This window comes from Dreissena polymorpha, chromosome 4 (genome assembly GCF_020536995.1).
Source record: "Dreissena polymorpha isolate Duluth1 chromosome 4, UMN_Dpol_1.0, whole genome shotgun sequence".
In the NCBI taxonomy this organism is placed as follows: Eukaryota; Metazoa; Mollusca; class Bivalvia; order Myida; family Dreissenidae; genus Dreissena; species Dreissena polymorpha.
In genome coordinates this window covers 120,233,259-120,254,280 of record NC_068358.1, presented here as the reverse complement: position 1 = coordinate 120,254,280, position 21,022 = coordinate 120,233,259, and the positions used below count along the sequence as shown (strand labels likewise).

General features: G+C 37.3%; 1 protein-coding gene across 2 annotated transcripts in view; it reads left to right on the top strand.

Annotated features, from left to right (window-relative positions):
• Positions 1 to 16,893, top strand: part of LOC127879910 (uncharacterized) — a 44,535-nt gene extending 27,642 nt beyond the window's left edge. For both annotated transcript variants that reach the window (XM_052427019.1, XM_052427018.1), the window contains exons 3-5: positions 11,853 to 12,029; positions 13,800 to 14,216; positions 14,847 to 16,893. In XM_052427019.1, coding sequence (XP_052282979.1) covers positions 11,853 to 12,029; positions 13,800 to 14,216; positions 14,847 to 16,315 — 2,063 coding nt within the window. In that variant the 3' untranslated portion in view covers positions 16,316 to 16,893. The remainder of the gene's footprint in view (positions 1 to 11,852; positions 12,030 to 13,799; positions 14,217 to 14,846) is intronic.
• The last annotated feature ends 4,129 nt before the right edge of the window (positions 16,894 to 21,022 follow it).

Sequence of the window (21,022 nt, the reverse complement as noted above, 5' to 3'; positions counted from 1 at the left end):
ATGCCTTAAAAAAAACATCGCTTACAGACGTTTGATTATTGTTTTGTGGCCGTTCGTTACGTTCATGGCGTATCATGTACATTAACATGTATTATTATGTGTACATAGTGTCCATTTCGCGGCGCAATCATTCGAGTTTCAATGTTTTTTTAATCTTTTATGATGTTACTGCAAGCCATCGGATAAAACGATTCATACATTTATGACAAACTTAAATTAAGGCATTCCAATTCTTAAAGTTTACACATAAAAAAAAACACCACTTTCCATTTATTATTTTTAATAACGCGTACGAGGTGAATAATGACTTGGTTCTTTTTCCTCTCCAATATTCTTATTTTCTAATTCATCTATAGAATATATATTCTCAATTTTATTAGCGTTCGCTATTAGTGACTTTACTCCTGTAGAAACTAGTTAGTTCGCATCTTAAATCGATTACCGCCATTTGTTACCAGGAATTCCAATTAAGCACGCCCAGTTTTAATCAAACAGACCAATAATGTATTTTGTTGGCAATAGTACGACTAGGGCATAAATAAATGATGAGAAAGCGACATCATCAATAATAATGGGTTCATTGAATTGATTTGGAATGGGAAACAGGAAAGTCGTTTCAATGTTCGATCACTTTGTGATTGAAAAACAAAGACGTTGTATATGGCTGCCTGTGGTTGTAGCCAACATGATACGAGGTTACATGATTAGGCTAGACATGGTAATCTAGGTATGTCATCATCCGATCTTGGATATTTAGTTTTATTAAATGTTCATGTACTTCTATCAGCAGGAAATGTTCCACGCATTGAGCTTAGGAAAAAGCGCCAAAATATCATGCTTCTGAGTTTAATTAAACGTATTTACTAACATTGTGTCTAAAGATAACCTGTCGCAATTAAATCACGTTGACTAAATGGTTTAGATTGTGTTGAATATGGTGTCTCTTGTAAAGCAAGATAGAGACCAAGCGTATTGGAAGTATTCTGGGTTTGTCTCAGGGTCCTTTATTAATGTTATTGTCCATTGTATGAACGTAATTAATATCTTCACCGACATTTTATAAGTATTATGAGATCCGTTCATGTCCAACTGATTCACGCTCGGCGACAGTAGGCTTATCAGAACACTGCTTCATTCATGTCGCTCTCCATCTTGGAACATAGCTTATCACTTACATTAAAAGTAATTAGTTAATTAAACTTTTCTCTCACACATTCCACGACAAAGAATCGAACCGGTAGACATGTACGTGCCACGGATATGTGGAATACCATGTCGCCATTTCGTTGCCCCGTCGTCGTCGTCGCTATCGAACCTGAATGAACGCTCCTCGAAGGCGGGTGAAAATGTCAAACACTGATCTCGAAATTTTATAAAGCGCGTTTAGAAGTCATCGCCATATTGCGATTGCTCGATAAGGCCTGTCAGGTCTTGATTGAATACACATGTTTAAGGGACTGATAGGGAACCCTGATAAAGCGAACGCAATTAGTTTACCTGTCAGCCGTGACAGTTCCTAGGTAACATTTGAGGTCAAAGCGCTTTGGACATTGTTCAGATTCCCAATACCAGTAATAACAAGGGATTTTACGTGATTTTATTAACTTCCAAACGAGTGTACAAAAGATTGGGCTTTGCTATGGAAAAACGGTTTATTATGATAATTTTGATTGAATGATATTCAAAAGTTGAGAAAATCATGTACTTTTACTGATGAACCCATGTATTTGCTTCTTTGCAAACCATTGAGTGTCATTGAAAATTCCATGTAGATAATTGTTCTCTTTCCAAAAACGCGCGAGTAAACGGAAGAAAAGGCTAAATGATTTGTTACAAATATAATCCATGGACACGTTTCGTGAATGCGGATGGTGTCATATTTCCCTGTATAGACACCGGTCAGAACAGTTAGCATGATTAAGTGATGTATTTTAGTTTGAAATTAAAAGGTTCCCACATTGACTTGACCATAAAAACAAATCAATAAGTGTCACCCTTAAACGTGGACCTCCCTCGATCAAGGGTCTTAAGGGGGCATAAAACATCGCATTTTATAGGAATGTAATTGTAATTAATGCTCGTGGAGTATCTTTTATTGTATTTTCCATTTTGTACAAATATAAGCGTTTCGAAAAGCTAGTCTAAATACAAGTGCACGTGATGTGTTCAAGGTGAGCTTTGGCTTTATATTGCGCAGTTTTTAATCAAACAGTAATTACTCACTATTCCTTGAAAACTAATTATCATTGAAAGTTAACTAATTATCTTCGCAACTTAAATAGCACACCATATTGCCATAGATTTCGAGTTACATTACCTTATCATATATTTATAACACCAGTACCATTGGTAATGTGGGCTATATAGGAATCACTTTGTCGATCGGTCTGTCGGTCTGTCTCGAAATCTTGTCCGGGCAATAACTATGCTGTTCATTGTGAGATTTTAAAATCATTTGGCACATGTGTTCACCATCATTGGACGGTGTGTCGCGCGAAAGAATTACGTCGATATCCCCAAGGTCAATGTCACACTTTGAGTTAAAAGGTAAAAAAATGGCAATAAATGAGCTTGTCTGGGCCATAACTATGTCGTTCATTGTGATATTTTAAAATCATTTGGCACATTTGTTCACCATCATCGGACGGTGTGTCGCACGAAAGAATTACGTCGATATCTCCAAGGTCAAGATCATACTTTGAGTTCAAAGGTCAAAAATGGACATAAATGAGCTTGTCTGGGCCATAACTAAGTCGTTCATTGTGAGATTTTAAAATCATTTGGCGCATTTGTTCACCATCATCGGACGGTGTGTCGCGCGAAAGAATTACGTTGATATCTCCAAGGTCAAGGTCACACTTTGAGTTCAAAGGTCAAAAATGACCATAAATGAGCTTTTTTGGACCATAACTATGTTGTTCATTGTGAGATTTTCAAATCATTTGGCACATTTGTTCATCATCATTGGACGGTGTGTCACGCGAAAGAATTACGTCGATATCTCCAAGGTCAAGGTCACACTGAGTTCAAAGGTCAAAACTGGCCACAAATGAGCTTGTCCGGGCCATAACTATGTCGTTAATTGTGAGATTTTAAAATCATTTGTTCACCAACATTGGACGGTCTGTCGCACTAAAGAATTATGTCGATAGCCCCAAGGTCAAGGTCACACTTTGAGTGCAAAGGTCAAAAATGGCCGTTAATGATAATGGCATAATAATTCTTAAAAATCGCCATAAATTAGATTCTCTTGTTTTGTGAAGACAGCATGCAAAATAGTCTGTGGCAATGCGGAACGTGGGGTATACGTCACGTCTGTGACAAAGCTCTTGTTATACCTGATGTTGGGCAAGGTTTACACGTTTTGACTGTTCGTTTTAACAAAAAAGTACCGTTTCCTAAGGTGGCATGGATTAACGAAATATTTTGTTCATGCGTGCGCATTCTAAAACTTAAAATGAAGCGCATTTTCAAGAGCGCACGTGCAACTTTTTACGTAAGTGTAACTTAACGTGCATACGTGCGACTTTTCACGTTCGCATAGGCAACTTTTCAAGTGGGTAATTGCACATTGTCTTTTTTGTAAAACTGGAGACGAATGGGTAAGTCGTTGTATAAGCTATGTTTTCCGTGGGATCGTCTTAGTAAGTAGTAATAACGACATTGCGAACTCGTTGGGGGCGACTTTTTTTAATCATGGCATCCAATTAGTAAGTCGTGGGACCACCTTAGTAAATTGCGTTAACTTCATTACTTATACTCGTTGGGACGACTACGTTAAACGTGAGATAGCCGTAAAGAGTTGAAGAAACATTAAGTTAGTTGTGTAAACGACATGCGTAAAGAGCAGGAACGACTCAGCAAATCGTTTGATCCAGTATATAAGTCGTCTTCACGACTAAGGGAGTAAAACACAGCTATCTTTTAGGAACAACTGAATAAATTTCCAAAGTAGTCCTCATGCAAATACATTATTTAATGTATCTCATAAGAACGAAATGGTCTCCCATCAAATACACCGCATTTACGTTTAATATAAATGACATACTAAAACAACAATTAGTTCTTCTCTGTGGACTGGGTTTTTATTTGTGGGTATATATGCCGTTCATTGGTCAGGCTTAACGCCGTTTTCCAATGCCTTTTTTCCAGACGCTATGTTTAAATGGGTTAAAGTGTTGCACATGCACACGTTAAGATCTTCACATGCGCAAGTGAAGAAAACAAATTTCGGAGGTCATCCCGAACTCAGACGGAATTTCCAGATTGATTATTGTCGTGCTTTTGGGACGCCGTTCAGTTGACATTTTATTCTCACTTTGTGTGGCATACGAATAAAGGTCTCTAAAAGTTACTTGTAAGACTCTATAACCGAAATAGACTGTCAGCTTTCGGACAACGGTACAATTATGTTTACATATTAATGCCTAACAAAACAAATTACAAGGTTTGCCGTGACTCTGTCTGGACATCGGCCCAATCGGTCACTTCTGCCTTTACCGGACCATTATTTTATGTTTATGAACCGATTTAAAGATAACAGAAGCGATGATAAATCATATTCTTTACAAATGTACAAAATCCACCATTATAATTCTGGCCTGACGCCTGCGTGTTGGGCCTACAGTGTCGTTATCTAGGGTTCACTATGAATGCGTGCACTGGTTGATCGATGATTTACTCGTGGGAACGTAGGACACGAGAAATGCATTGCTGCACACTGTACAGGTATTTATGACGACGGAAATCGACAAGTAAAGTTCCTTAAATAAAGAACGTTAATACATTTACGCCTAGCGCTATAAAAAGGCCTTGGTAAACAGCGTAGACCCACATGAGACGCCGCATGAGGCGGCGTCTCATCAGGGTCTGCGCTGTTTGCTTAAAGGAATTTATGTAAGAACTATTCTAAATATAAGAAATAAATATACTAGAAATCCCTAATTTTGGAAATAAATTGATCCAATTTAGAAGGATGGGAGAGTCCACTAGGCATTAATGGGTTAATATTGTGTGATTACATTGAATGTCATTCTCACCTGTGAAACAATTTTATACAGAAGACGCGACCTTGAGTTCTAACAGCTAATCGGCGCTTTGTAGGCTCACATGTTTCACAAGTCATATCTGTTCGTTAATCACTTTCTTATTCTTCATATTTCTCTGTTAATCTTGTAATCAACTCTGTGATAAAAAATGTGATGACATGAGCCGTATTCTGAGAAAACTGGGCAAAATGCATGTGCGTAAAGTGTCGTCCCAGATTAGCCTGTGCAGTCCGCACAGGTTAATCAGGGACGACACTTTCCGCCTAAACAAGATTTTCGGTAAGAAGGGGTTTCCTTTAAACGAAAAATACCATAACAGCGGAAAGTGTAGCCCCTGATAAGCCTTTGCAGACTGCACAGGCTAATCTGGGACGACAATTTACGCGCATGCATTATGCCCAGTTTTCTCAGAAAGCGACTCATATGTAATATTCTTCTGATATCCGCATTTCGCGATATGATTTGCCAATCACATTTTTAAACCGGAATGCATATTTTTTTTTTTACTGTATTTCCAAATAGTGTCCTCTCATTATACGTACTATTACCGTGATATTGTGACCCGCGTCATGCGTAAATGTGTCGTATGCTGTATGCGGCTAGCAAAGTTCTCAACAAGCCTTCACATCCGCGTAGTCTTCTCAGGAACTATCCTGTCCGCCTATGATACCACGAAAGATTGCCTGACTGTGCAAACGCAAGGCTGGTCCAGCTGCGCTCGCCGCATATAGCAAGTACCAGTTTCGCTTGACGCGATTCAAATACGTCACATGTGATTTTTGTAAGTGTCGTATTTCGGTTGATTTTCTAATTTAAATATGTAGTTTGAATGTGTGGTACTATTGGTAATATAAATTAGCAATAACTTTCATTGAAAGTGTTATCTTTATGCTGATAAAATATGGCATGTCCGATTTGGGGTATCTTTATGCTGATAAAATATGGAATGTCCGCTTTGGGTTATCTAGCTTTTGTTCCGTGTTTAATGTTCGGGAATTTCATTTCATTTATCCCCGAAGAATCGTGAATGACACATGACCATGTCGTAAATCTGCCCGGTGCTGTTCGCGGATTTGCGGGTCGTTTTATATGGCTGCGAGTCGCGGGGATATTTACGAGACTGGGTGGATCATTGTATTAAAAGGAGCGCACAGAGTCGGTTCACGTTACTGACATGACAGGCGAAAGAATGTATTCAATACCCGTGGTCGAATTTCTGTTAACTTATCGAATTTGGCTGTATATGTTTGCGTATCGGTGCGTATTTCAATATAAAAATGTCGTTTTTAAATTATGACAAAATTCACATCAAATAACTTCGGGAACGTACTTGCAAACATGAACTCTCTTCAGTGCGTGGTCACTATAGTGTCGTGCTCGCTAGTATAGCAGGTTGTGTTTATTGGAACTCATTTGAAATTCTCCTTTTAGTTTTGAAGTTAAGACTGATTATCCTGACGGAAAGGTTTTTCCACTTCAGATTTCAGGTTCGATTAATGCAAAGTCTGAGTACTCAAATGAGTGGGTCATCTATGACCCTGGGCTGCCGCTCTTAAATATAAATTTACTTTAATGTCACGGGGCCCTAGACCTGGGACATAAAAGTGTTCTTTTATGGCTGTAAATTATACCTGAAACATAAATTATTGCACGCATGTCATTAATTCAACACTTATAGCTCAGAGATCTTGCAGAAAGACGATATACCTGAATAAAAATTAGCCTTTTATTTCTGAACGGCGTGATTGATGTATTGTTTCCTGTGCGGTGTATTGCCGGCGTGTTTTGTGAGCAGTCTAGGATATCTTAATAATATCAGCTTCCCAAACTGAAAATTAATACATAAAAAAATTTTTTTTATTATTATTCTTTAAATATTATAATTTTGATCCAGTTTCAATCTCATACTGCATATCTCATGAAAGGATGCCTCGGTGAAGGTCTAAATAAATGAGTCGTGTTCTGAGAAAATTGACATGAAACTGGGCAGGTACGACACTTTCCGCTTTTATGGTATTATTTAGTTTCAACTAAGTCCCTTCTTACCGAAAATCAAGTTTAGGCGGAAAGTGTCGTCCCTGATTAGCCTGAGCTAACTGCACAGGCTAATCTGGGATTACCCTTTACGCACATGCATTAAGCCCAGTTTTCTCAGAACGCGTCTCAATTGTATTCATTGGAAGATGCTTACTTATTTAATGAATAAGAATTCGGTCACTAGTTTCAACGAAAGGTAGTGATTTCTTTTCCAAATCAGTGATTTCACTTTTCCGTCTCATACCTGAACAGTCACACCATTAACATAAAACACTATTGTTATACTAGTTATAGAACTTGTCCCAACACATTCAAATCCTTGTATTTTTTATATACCCATCAACTTCAACATTAATTTCAAATTCATTTAATCGTTAACAAAGGATGATAAATTGGGCTCTAATGGCACTTAAACATCAACAAAGGAATGGGTCACGCCCATCGAGTATGGAGCCATGAACTGTTGATCCTGGGACGAGACGGGCTGTTAAGGTCAACAGCAACAACAAACGTGTTCGGTATTCGACTTCAGACAGGTGAAGGGGAAATGGAGGGGGTAAACATTTCGATAGCTGGGACGCATCTCCGATTTCTATTTAAAATAAATAAAACTCGCTGTTGGTCATTTAATCAGTTTTAATACAAATTATTGAGACCTTCTGTGCACATAGTAGTTCCTTTGTGTTCCGTTAATGACTTTCGATGCAGGATACATGTACGTCGAGATTAGATAGGCCGATGCCACGCTGTACCAAAGCTCTGAGTATTTTTTTTTTCAAATTGTATCTCTTCTGGTCGAACAAATCCTAATTGCCCTGTTAGGATTTGTGCATTTCTACAATGTCTACTAAATTTCGCCTAGATCCGTGTTAGCCGCGATGTCTCCGCAGGGACTCTGCGTGCAGATTGAGGGATTTGCGTCTTGTCCGCCTCAGATGCCCTGTAAAATAACCCAGCACAGACACCATCCATCTGTTCTCTGTGTCAACATTTTAGCTCCAAAGCGTTTGTTTTCGAGAAATGGTACATAGGTCACACATTATTCGCTATCAGACTAGATGCTTGTGTGAATGTCCGGCAGTTTGATGCATGGAGTGTTGTTGAATTCTTTCATCGACCCATTCTATATAAAGGCAGGGAAAACAACTTTTAGGGCATACTTATTCTTACTTACAAGAGAAATCGTGTTTAAAAATAAAAGGATGCACTCACGGTGAAGAGTGTGAAATTTTATGGAGATGCAAAGTCGTGTATTGGTTAATTTAACCCATTTATGCCTAGCGTCTAGAAAAAACGGCCTTGGCAAACATCGTAGACCCAGATGAGACGCCGAATTATGCGGCGTCTCATCATGGTCTGCGCTGTTTGCTTAAAGGAATTTCTGTAAGAAATATTCTAAATATAGAAATAAATATACTAGACATCCCTAATTTTGGAAATTAATTGATCCATTTTAGAAGGATGGGAGAGTCCACCAGGCATAAATGGGTTTATATTATTGTATTTATTATCACTTAAAAATTCAACGCGAGAGGCACTAACGCGTCGAGTTTCTAAGACTTTTTATCCAAATTATCCACATGTTCTCCCCAAGAAGGAATATCATTTATTATTCTTCAAGCACTGACACCAATTTTCCGAAATTCAAATAGTTTGATTGAAATAATTTCCATTCAGGCATTTAATAAGCGTTTAATGGAGCGGTTAAGTGTTGATTTTGCTGATTCACGCGGACCTCTTCATATTTTGATTGCACAGTTACGTGTTAAATGATTGTATTGCTTATCTACTGAATTATTTAACAGTTCTCTCCTGCAAAGGTCTTATCAACATTGTTGATCCCTGAATTCTTAGGCTTGCTTTCCGCGCGTTGAACGCTTGATTTTTTTTATCGGGGAAAGGATAGACGTTATTAACTTATAATGTTATTAAATAACAAAAGACAAGAGTATTGTTGTTCTAATGTACATCATGATCGGAGTCATCTTCTGGTAAGATGAGGAATTTCTTTGATTAACTACAGGGTTTTCAAAGCAATTAAACATGCTTACTTTATTGGTATAACCTGTATTCAAAAAAACAACAGCTTTAGTAGTATCTTAGTATCTTATCCGTTCCTCAGGTCTTCTTTTAACTGGTCCTTTCGTGCTGAAAACATATATGAACGCTGGGAATGGGGTAGAGGACAAATACAACGAGCGAGGCATGGTATAGGGGACATAACCCTGGTTTATGGTTAGGTTAGGGTTAGGATTAGGGGTCGGGTTAGGTATGGGTTAAGGCTAACCCTAACCCAAACCCGACCCCTTACTCTAACCCTAACCCTCGAACCCCTCCATGCGCATTACAATACCATGCCTCGCTCGTTGTCGTTGTCCGCTTCCCCCGGGAATGTAAAAATTCACAACCCTAAGCGTTTCTAGTTTTTAAAGTGTTGTAATTCGAATCCTTATAGGTTTGTTTGATGATTCAAACACCTCTTATATGACATTTTGAACAAAAATGCACACTTAAGTGTATCAAAGTATTTACTCTTAAATCGTGCAATTATCATGTATGTTTTGCACCGACAAGAAGTATGAACACAATGAACTAATTAACCTTTCCATATCTTTAAAAGGCGATTTCTCTTTTATGTTCACAGAAATAAACGTAAATGCGTCTCTAAATTTACAAATTCGTATATTAAGAAGATAAATGTGAGTTAATATCCTCTACGCTAAAAAGCTTATTTGGAGAAAAAAAAGAAAAGAGTTTCATGTTATATAATGTACGCATTATCAAGTGCGCAATATTGACATTTTATAGTCATTTGACAAATGGTATTTATTTTACATAATGTTTGCAGCGCCTTCTGATTAAGTGGGCTTCGACCCTTTAATGTTGGCTTAGATGCCGACCATTAACACAAAGATATGGAGATTGTTTAGGGCTCCTGGCCATTCGGATCAACTAATAATTACGTATGTTTGCTAACTATTTAGAAGATAATTTAAAAGAACGGACCTATCGATGCCGATTTGAACTGAATACTTTGCGTCAACTGTTGACACGATAGTGATCGGTCATAATGGGTAATGTGCAAATATTATTGTGCAACATTTTTTAAATCTTAACAACATTTTAATCTTTTAAGTATCGAACAAATGCTAGATTTAGTAAGGAGATAAGTAATTGAACCGATTATCGACATCCTTTGCCGAATTTTATCTTTGATCAGTTAATAATTTCTTACTTTTGTTAAGAAAATCTAGGATTATAATTCCGGAATATTGGAATACCGTTAATGATAATCTTTTCGTAATTGTACTTAAGCCTATTTCATTTCCTAATTAGTCTTCATCATAAATTTCAATCAAACATCATATTAGTCACTTATAATTCATAAAAACGTCCGTTCATAAAGAGGGAAGCGCGAACAAATCAATTGCAAGCTACAAACAATCATAATAATTGCTTGTACTGACATGTGACTCAATCCTATCTGCAATTTGGTAAATTACGCAATGACCGCGGGCTATTATTGAAACAATTTCAGCCAATTGAACCATTGTAACTTACTGGAGTTTAACATCGATATAAAAAATCGCCGCGTGTCACCCGCCGCAAAATCAGTCTTGTCTGACAGTTTGGGTGTTTGGACGTTGTATTTTTTGTTCTTTTTTTTCAAAACTGAAATTTACTTAAGTGCGTGACATTAGAGTTTTCAAATATGTACGATAACTTTTACGTCGAAACAGCGACAACTCTAATTGACATCTAGTGTTCACAGTGGCTGAGGTGTTAACACTTTAGCATTTCAAGTGCCAGTTTGAAACATGAAGTGATTAAAGTTGGACTAGAAGTGTGAAAAACCTGTTGATGTGTTAGACAACGTCAGGACTATGGGAGACTACTAAATACTTAATGAGCCTCGTAGAGTAATTTCATCATATACCATATTTATACCTCACGCGTCGAGGACACTTTTTCTATATTTATAACTGTACAGGATGATCATGTTTTTAACAAAAGTGCTTACTATGTTATTTATCTTTTCTTATCCTTCCTGTGTGGATTCTAAAAACTTGAACGGTAAGAGAAGCTATGGTAAACTGTGTTGTATTATGTAATCGTGATGTGCCATTAGAAATGATTTGTATCTCTTTACGTTTTTATTTCGTTTCAATATTGTATGCAGATTTAGTTTTATTTTGCAAACTCGCCATGAAGTTCGCTTAAAATGATGAACAGATATACGGTTTCATACCGTATATTAACAGTTATATATATGTATTTTATTGCACACTTTAGTTTAGTATTATGTGCTTTCTTTGAAGTATTGCACGATTATTGTAAAGATATTAGAAGTTAATCTTTTCGTTAATTTACATTCTGTGCACATTTAAATAATAATACACACCCAAATGCTTTCGGATCAACATACTCTTTAGTTACAACTCTTTGATTTTTGCGTGAGGCGGCTATGTTTTAATATATTTAGAACATATATTAACATTTTTTAGAATATATATATATATATATATATATATATATATATATATATATATATATATATATATATATATATTACTGTGTAAAAATTGTACAATTGTCACTTGGGGTGAAATCTATTTGAGACGTATACATGCGTCGCTGCAGTTCGTACAATATCTGGTCGGTTGTGCATTTATGACATCGACCGAGCGAGTTCCTCTGAATAGTTACGCTACGAGCAGAAAAAATGTATCCAAGTCAGTCTTTTAATCGGACCCGCTACTGTTGCAGTGTTGCCCATAGATGGCGGCTGGTCCCGATGGAGCCCGTGGTCCCAGTGCTCAAAGACTTGTGGGGCCGGGGAGCAGACGCGCTACCGGATGTGTGACTCGCCAACACCGAACTTCGGCGGCGCCTTCTGCTCAGGGGAGGGCATCCAGCGTCAGGCGTGCAGCATTTTCTGTCCAGGTACGAGTTTAACACTTTGAACGGAGTAGTGCTCAATGACAAGCGCAAAAATTTACCGACGCATTTTAAATACTCGAGAATAAAATATTAACTGAGCCTAGAGAATTATGTTGTTTTATTGCGATGCACAACATATTATTAAGTCCAGAAATGGGCCTTGTAATTATATTGTATATTTAAGAATGTGTGAATGAATACGGACATTACTTACTGTGCGCAATGGATTGTACGTAACGAACGTGAGACATCAGTCGATTTGAACATGAATTGCAAGGTGTAAAATACAGTTTGAACAAATATAAATAACGTTTTTGGTGAATTTCATTTCTTTCACTTTCTTTGTTACGGACAAAAGAATCACGATTCGTATGAATTATATCGCAGAAAGCTGTCACTATACAAAATACTGATGAAATGGGAGATAACCTTTGGGTAAAACCGTATATTATTTCATGTTATAGGGCGAACGTTGTTATCTTTCATTATTCTTGACATGGATGTATCGCTTTACTTGCTTAAAACTAATTTATTACTGAACGGATTCTTTCTAAACAGTACATTACTGACTTACATTTTGTTATATGACAACAACGACTCACGCGGTTTTAAACACATTAAATAACAGACACCTTTCGACAGCGCCTTTGTTAGCGGAACATAGGTACCAACGCCGCAATGGTACGACGATTTGCAATGTCGTCTTTAATTCAACACAACTTTACTCCTACATAGCCGCTACTAAGGTCTCAGAATAAAATACAGAATGAGCCGTCGCGTGTAAGGCAACCATTTGGTCGGTCCTATAAATTTGAAAACTGTTGCGCCTCGTTAGAAACTTGTTAGCGATTTATTGCACGAAAGTAACGGATATTAAAAAAAAATCACCGCGCGATATTTATCAGTATAACAACCGTATGCGATAGTTTGTAAGAGACATATCGCACCGAGGTTGCAACATTTTCGACGCATTTTTGAATGCCATCGCCGTTATTTTAAATTCTGAATTGTTTGGAATTTTATTGAAATTAGAGCATTAGTTTTTATTCGTAAGTTATGTTTCAAATATCATTCTAGTAATATATGAATTGTTGTGGGTTCGGCTTAGGCAATCACTAACATTGAGATCTTAACAAGATTTGATAGCGGACAGCGTTACCGTACCGCACGTTCCAGTCCAGACCGTGCCCTGGTATCGGTGCAACACTATTTGCAAGACATATACTCTGAACTTTGAAACATAGATGGTGAACAATATCGATCACTACCGGTAATATGCATTTAATACCAGATACCGACATTAATGATTCCATATAATTGCTTCTCTAATTAGGAGCCATCCTTAGTATAAAGTTTTAAGCACGCTCCTATGTGAAGTTCTCAATCATGGATTCACTGCACAGGCGCTTTCTAATTGACTTTTGTCACGACACTGGTGTACGCCAGTGAATTCCAGACACAAACCATGATAATTTTTAACGAAATTCACATTGTAAATCTTAGTGAGCTCTGAGAAAAAACCTGAAAAATTTCAAATAAATACTTGATTGTTAAACTAAATGCGAAAGTAAAGTATAACCAGGAACCTATACAAATGTTTGTATAGGTCCCTGGTATAACACGTTAGGATGCTTGTAGAGAACAAATCTTTCTTAACCGGCTAAAACTTTCGCGCGTTTTCGGAATACTAAAACAGGTAGCGTTTTGCTCTTATTGTTAGATATTTATTGTAGATAAATAATAGTTATTTTAAGCAGTTTGGTATCTTTTTAGATTCGATTCCTTACACACCTCTCCATTCGCCCAATGTTGACGTGAAGTGCGCATGTGGCTGTAAAATCAACGACACGAGAGGGGATATAATAGCAAGCGGGCGATGCGCGCGCACTTCAAAATGGCTGATCTCCGCAGAGCCGGGATACACAATTGCGCTGCAGTTCACCTACATAAATCTCTACCAGCCGAAACAGTGGTTGAAGGTCCGGAATGGTTTCAGTTCCGACTCGGACTTGCTGGCCTTCACCGACGGCCGGGTGGTGGTTCAGCGAGTGACGTCCACCGGGAACCAGATGCTGGTGGAATTCTTTTCGGAGCCAACTCCACTTGATAATGGCGACGTGCGCGTGTATTCCAAACAAGCCACGGATCCGATACACGTCCATGGCTTCATAGCGTCTTTCATTTCAAATTGTAAGAATCCATCTCTTATCATTTTAAATATATAGTTTTGTTGATTTGTTTTCCTATTAAACGTGCATGTATTTGCTACAGCCGATTCGTTTTACCATGGATAACTAGTTTTCGAAATGAACTGATATTCATTTTAGAATGGCATATATTAAGACTGTAGTGCGCGACGATCTTTTTTTACATTACTTTTTAGTTATGAAGACATACATTTTACAGTCATACAAACAAACATTAAGATTCCAGAATTTTCTCTCTAACAAATGTAACTGAACGAAATATGGTTTCAGAGTATAATGATGTGGAATGTATAGGTGGTCTAGATTTCTTTGAAGTCTTTTTAAAATATTATATAAGAAGGGAAATGCGTGTTTATAAGATTGTATTTTCTAAGAATGTGTTTCATCGTTGACTAAACAATTCATGTGTGTGTTTCGTGTGTGGTATTGTTTCCTATATTTTTAGCACATGAGTTAAGAAGCTCATATATTAGGGGAATAATCTTTTTTTTAATTATGCATACAGCTTATATTTTTCATATAAATAATATTCCCATACAAATTATTTACCAAGACCACCATAACGAATTCAACGTTTAATTACCTTTGTTTACCATTTTCCCTTATTTTCCAGACACTGAGTTCCAGCCTGCGCCAATATCGATGGCTCCTCTGGCAAGTCTAGACTCGCCGTCAATCTGGGAGAGCACCGTAACGATCGTGGGTATCTCGTTGTGCGGCGTCGTCGTCATTATTGCCATCGCTTTCGTCATTTACCATCGCGTATGTCACCTGCGCGATCACAAATACGCAATGGCGGCTCACGATGAAAGTCCAAAGCGCATGTGCAAAAGTACGAGCATGCGCAGTACGCCTAGTCACGAGAGTCATCATGGGATAGAAATAGAACATGACATGGAAATTCCCTTGACAGGAATTCCGAATGCGGATAAAAGAAAAGCCAAAACTCCTGGTGCAAATTCTCAGAGATCTAAAGGCTCGATTACAAGTGCCCATTCCCATAATTTAAAGGTTCATAGAGCAAATATTGAGGTGGAAAGAAACAATGTGCATCTCTCTAGTCCGTTAACACCTCGGGGAGATTATACGCCCGTGCCACAGGATTCAAGCCCGCGCCGTGTGATACGAAATCCAGACATTGAACAAGTTAACGGGAATAATGTGGGTATGTTTAGAACTAGTCCTATAGTGCGACCGAAAGTGCCGCGATCACCAAAAGTTCATCCATCACCAAAAATAAAAAAGCATCATTCATCCAAAACTCCCACCAACGATAAACGATTTGACGGTTCAGGACGCGACAGCGTTCATCGGGTGGTCATGGGGTCAGACCATACACCAACAAACAGTGTGACATCGCCTCAATTAGAGAGCGTGAAACATGAGTGTGAAACGCCAACGAATATTAACAACGCCCCTTTATACAGAAAACATAGTAAATTAAAATCGGAAGCGTTAGAGACACCAGATTCCGAAAACGTCGGAGCCAAACCTAACGATATAAAGCTAAAAGATCTTAGCCATATAAGCACTGCAGACGATAGAAAACCGGCGTCAGGGACGTCCGACGACTCGATATCGCCGGAGAAACACGCAGACTCAAAGGCCACGACGTCATTCATTGAACACGGTGGGAAGCCACGACGTCCCACGTCATTGACGGAGAGCTACAGCAAGATGAGCCTGTCGTCAGTAGGCAAAGCAAGCGATGAGTGCAATAAAGAAAAGTCATCCGTTACCTCGAGAGATGATAGACAAAACGCTTTACCAAAGCCCGACGGTCAGAGTCCGAAATCTCAGCGCGTCGAGACGCTGAAATCAGAATCTCAAAATTCGTCCCCAGTGAAAACGTCTAAAACGTCGACGCCACTGAGCGTTAGAAGTAGCCATAGTGACCGAACTGACGCAGGCATCAAAACAAAATCACCAGCACGCAGCATCAATACCCCTTCTGATGTCATCGAGCTCGAATACGATGACTTCATAGACATGGATGACACATATTCCTATTTTGATCCCGTAGAAACCGAGAAATTGACTTGGCATGGGGTAGAACGGGTCAAATCGACAAAAAATTCGTAATGTACTTAGAGATTTAAAGTAATCTCTTCATACCTTATGTTGAGTTATGCCATATAATTTTGTTTTTAATTGCACATTAAATCATAGTATAAATTAAACTGTATCGTTAAAAAGAAAATGATATTTTTGCATAATATCAGATGAGGCAGCACTGTTTGTATTTTTATAGAGTATATCCTATTCTTTCGTGTTCTTTCAATCTTTCTGCCTTCTGTTGTGATCTATATCGTCTATGTTTTTGTGCGAAACATAATTTTTTATAATTTTTAAAAATATTTTCGATATTAATATCCGGAGCAACCTGGAACTCGAATGAAGATCCGAAAATGTGTACTTTCAGAATTGAACAGCGGATGTAGTTGTTTTACATAGTTACGATTGCATCGAATGTGTTAGACATTTGTCATATGCAAATGTTTGTTTATGACAATGTGTTGTAGAGTATTACCTTTTTGTCCGTTATTTATTTTCGTTTAGAGGATGTTTTGTTGTACTGTTAGTGGATTGTTTCATATGTGAACCGCCTTTACACATGAGATTATTTTGTTCAGTAAATGAACGTTTTAAAAGATAAAAAATCAAATTGTTGTTGTTATAATGAAGCGACGAATATTATATAACTGATATGCAATATGCATATCATTAACATTTAGAAACACAAATTACACAAAACAACATGGAACACAAATATAAGAGTGGCTTACGTTTATGTTTCCAACCAGGCAGCTGTCAGACAGACGCACACACCAATTATACACAATATGTCAGATACTAGTATTGTTGATTTATCGCGGTTTAAATCTGTGATATCTGATCAATAATTTGATAGAATTATAACTTATTTACAGTAAATTCCAATTCAGCAATTCAATAAACAAACTTGCTAAGGGGAAGCAATACGTCTAACGGGCAGCTACACATACCGGTATCATAGTGCAGTCCCCTGGAGATAACACATCGAACGACTCTGATTAAACGGACCTTTTCACAGATTTTGGCATGTATTGAAGTTTGTCATTAAATGCTTTATATTTATAAATGTTAACATTTGATCTAGAAAGCTCCGCTAAAACAAGAATACAATTAAAGGGGCCTTTTCACAGATTTTGGCATTTTTTAACTTATTCATTAAATGCTTTATATCGATAAATGTAAACATTGGATCGTAAAAGCTCCAGTAAAAAATCAAGAATAAAATTAAAAAAAGGAAAAGAACATTTCCCGGACCAGGTTTCGAACCAGTGACCCCTAGAGTCCTGCCAGAGTCCTGCAGTAAAAGCGCTTTAGCCTACTGTGCTATTCCGCCAAGTACACTTGCATGACGTATTTTATACCTTATATAAGCAATCTTCGTAGTTTCACAAAATTTAACGACAAAAACAGAACTCTCCAAATTATTCAATCGTTTCGCGTTGCAACGCTTTATAATTTTTAGGTTTTAAAATCGTCAAAAGATGCATATAATGGCTATATTAGACCATGGTAAATGTTCAGTATTACTGTTTCCTCACAAATATCATAACTAAACTCGTAAGTTTCACAAAATTTAACGACAAAAACAGAACTCTCCAAATTATTCAATCGTTTCGCGTTGCAACGCTTTATAATTTTTAGGTTTAAAATCGTCAAAAGATGCATATAATGGCTATATTAGACCATGGTAAATGTTCAGTATTACTGTTTCCTCACAAATATCATAACTAAAACGAAAATTTGCGAATCTGAAACAACTTTTTTCAATTTTGTCAATTTACCAAAGCGTGAAAAGATCCCTTTAAAGAAAGAAAAAAAAGTGACCCCCAACTAGGCTCGAACCGCTGTCGCCTTGAGTAAAAGTCTAAAGACAACAACAGAACTCTCCAAATTATTCAATCGATTTGCGTTAAACGCTTTATAATTTTCAGGTTTTTAAATCGTCAAACGATGCATGTAATATATATTTAAAGCATGGCAAATGTTCAGTATTACTGTTTCCTCACAAATATCATAACTACAACGAAAATTTGCGATTTTGAAACATTTTTTTTCCAATTTTGTCAATTTACCAAAACGTGAAAAGGCCCCTTTAATTAAAGATATGCCGCTTTATACGGACACTGTTCCATTCCGAGCGCAAGTATCTCACAACAGTTGGTATGCAACAGTTTGAAAAAAGACCACCCTTCATGAACGAACGCATTAGTCTCCAATGTGCATAGACTAGATTGCTATAAACTATTATAATCAAGACATGATCAACAGAGAAAATAAATGACGTAAGTCGAAAGCAGGCATACCCTCCTCAACAATCTATCACGAAAACTTATGGGGGTTTGCTGCGTTATATAACGTCTATGCAAAATATGCCTCTATATAGTTGAGTGCATTCATATAAACTTTGTTTGTAAAGGAAAAATGTCTGATTTTCGTCCGTTCGTTGTTTTATGGTAACGCAGTGATTTCATGGGAAGGAGATCACGCATCTCCCTAATATCACACTAAATTTAATATTAGGTGACACCTGGCACTACGCGATAGGGCGCCTCCTGTGTGCCGTTTACACAAGAAACACTCCTGCTCGCATCGGTCCATGCATTTAAATATTAAATGTCAAAGAGATTGAGAAAAATTGCGTGCCCTGTGACGCCGCATAGACTTCATAAGGGTTTCGACTATACTGTAACGAGCCGAGCGGTTCTTCTTTTTCTTTTCCTTAACGCAATGTAATAGCGGGCCTACTCTTGGTGTTAAACCAACTTTTCTTTCATTAAGTTGTATTTAAACATTTTTAAATAAAATGGACTCTGTTAAAATAAACTGAAGATAATAGCCTGAGTCATTTAATGACTCTCAAATAATAATTATAATAAACAACCAAATAAAAGTCAACAATTTTTTATTATTAACTATACTTGCATCAATAGTACATCAATGCATTCAACAATTTATCATAAATAATACAATTCTCAAACTAACATTTACAATGCTCAATCAATCTTAAACTGTAGGATTAAATATCCCTATACCTTAGTCTTAAATCTTATTCAAAAACTCTATTATATGCAAAAATATGAATAATGTTTCTAACTTACTTTTAATGAAAATGCCTAAAAATAATATTTATTAGAGAAAAATTTATGAATAAGAATGTGCCTTTAATTCCAAAAAAATCAGAGTCATTGACTGTGAAATTAACAGGGTTTATATACTAAGGCTCCGAGCAGGTCCGAGCCTTGCGCGGTCATAACATTAATCCGAGCAATAACTCAACCGCGCACCATCCGCTCATGCATCTTCCGAGCGTAACCGATCACCTCAAAAATAAACAGAGTTATCGCCTTAAGTTTAAACAATAAAAACTTCATTAAAATGACTGGAAATGTTTCTTTAAGTATAATAATCAGGTTTAGAACATATAAATACACATGACTGTAATTATTTGATAAAAATCGAACCTCCTCATGATGAAGAAATGTACTGCGAAAACGCAAGATAAAACCGTCTGCTGAAAGTTTGACAGAGGTCGTCAATGTACACTACCCATAATTCAACAAAAAGGTCAAAAGTCACTTCCTTTAAATATGGCGTCTATCCAAACATGTGATTGTAGTGACGAACAAAAATGGATTTTACACGGATATGAACCATACAAACGGTAAATTAAGCATAGACGATATTGATAATAAGTTGTTTAGTTTTGAATGCAATACGAAATTACACTTGACATATAGTTTAAATGTAAAACATGGTCATAAAAACAAACATGTACTCGTGACCTATTTAATAAAAATGTCAACATGGGGTCATGACATTACCCCCTCCTTAACATTAAAGGTCCCTCTTTAATGCCTAAAAACATTTTAACTCATGGTTACACACATATATATATATATATATATATAACAATCTTTAAACTTTAACAACAAAGTTCAACAACTTTAATATATTTACAAAATGTCAGCTCCAATTTTGTGCACTTAAAGAACTAGATTTTCATTTGAGCATCTTTAAATTCACAATTCAATTACCATACTTATTATCTTCTAGATATAAAAGAGATCACTTATTAATAGCACAGGATCCAAATACATTAGATATTAGTGTAGTATATAGCAATGTCTGTGATAAAATTTACAAAGTTAAGTTTCATTATTATTTATAAATTACTGTGATACTATTAAGCTACTTAATTGTGCCTTACACTGACTGTGATAAAACTATAAACTATGTGATAAATGTTCATTAACATCATTTAATAATTTTCTATTTTCTGTGCAATGGACTGCGATCCCGGCGGTGGTAGTGGTTGCCGTTCTCCTTGTGCCACTGTGGCCGCCTGTTTTCTTTATGGTCCTGATGGCGACCGCGCTCCCTGATTCCTTCTTCTACTCTCCGCTGTGGGGCCTCTGTCTGCATTGTAGGCTGTGTCACGGGAACGGCATGAGGCATCTGGACAGGCTGTGCACGCATAGATGTGATGGCTCCCGCAAGATTGACCATGGTCATGGCCAACTGCTGGTTTGTGGTGCCCTGTGTCTCGAGCTGGCCTTTAATACCCTGCAGCATGCCCTTAATGCTTTCCATCTCCTTCATTATTTGGCGACAGCCTTCACACGAGGTGTTGCTTGAAGAGGATGACGATGAGGAGGAGGCATCTGTTTTGTTCCCCTTCAGCTGTCTGCACTCCTCGATAGTTGGGAGGCTGTCCAGGATTGCTGGAGATGGTGC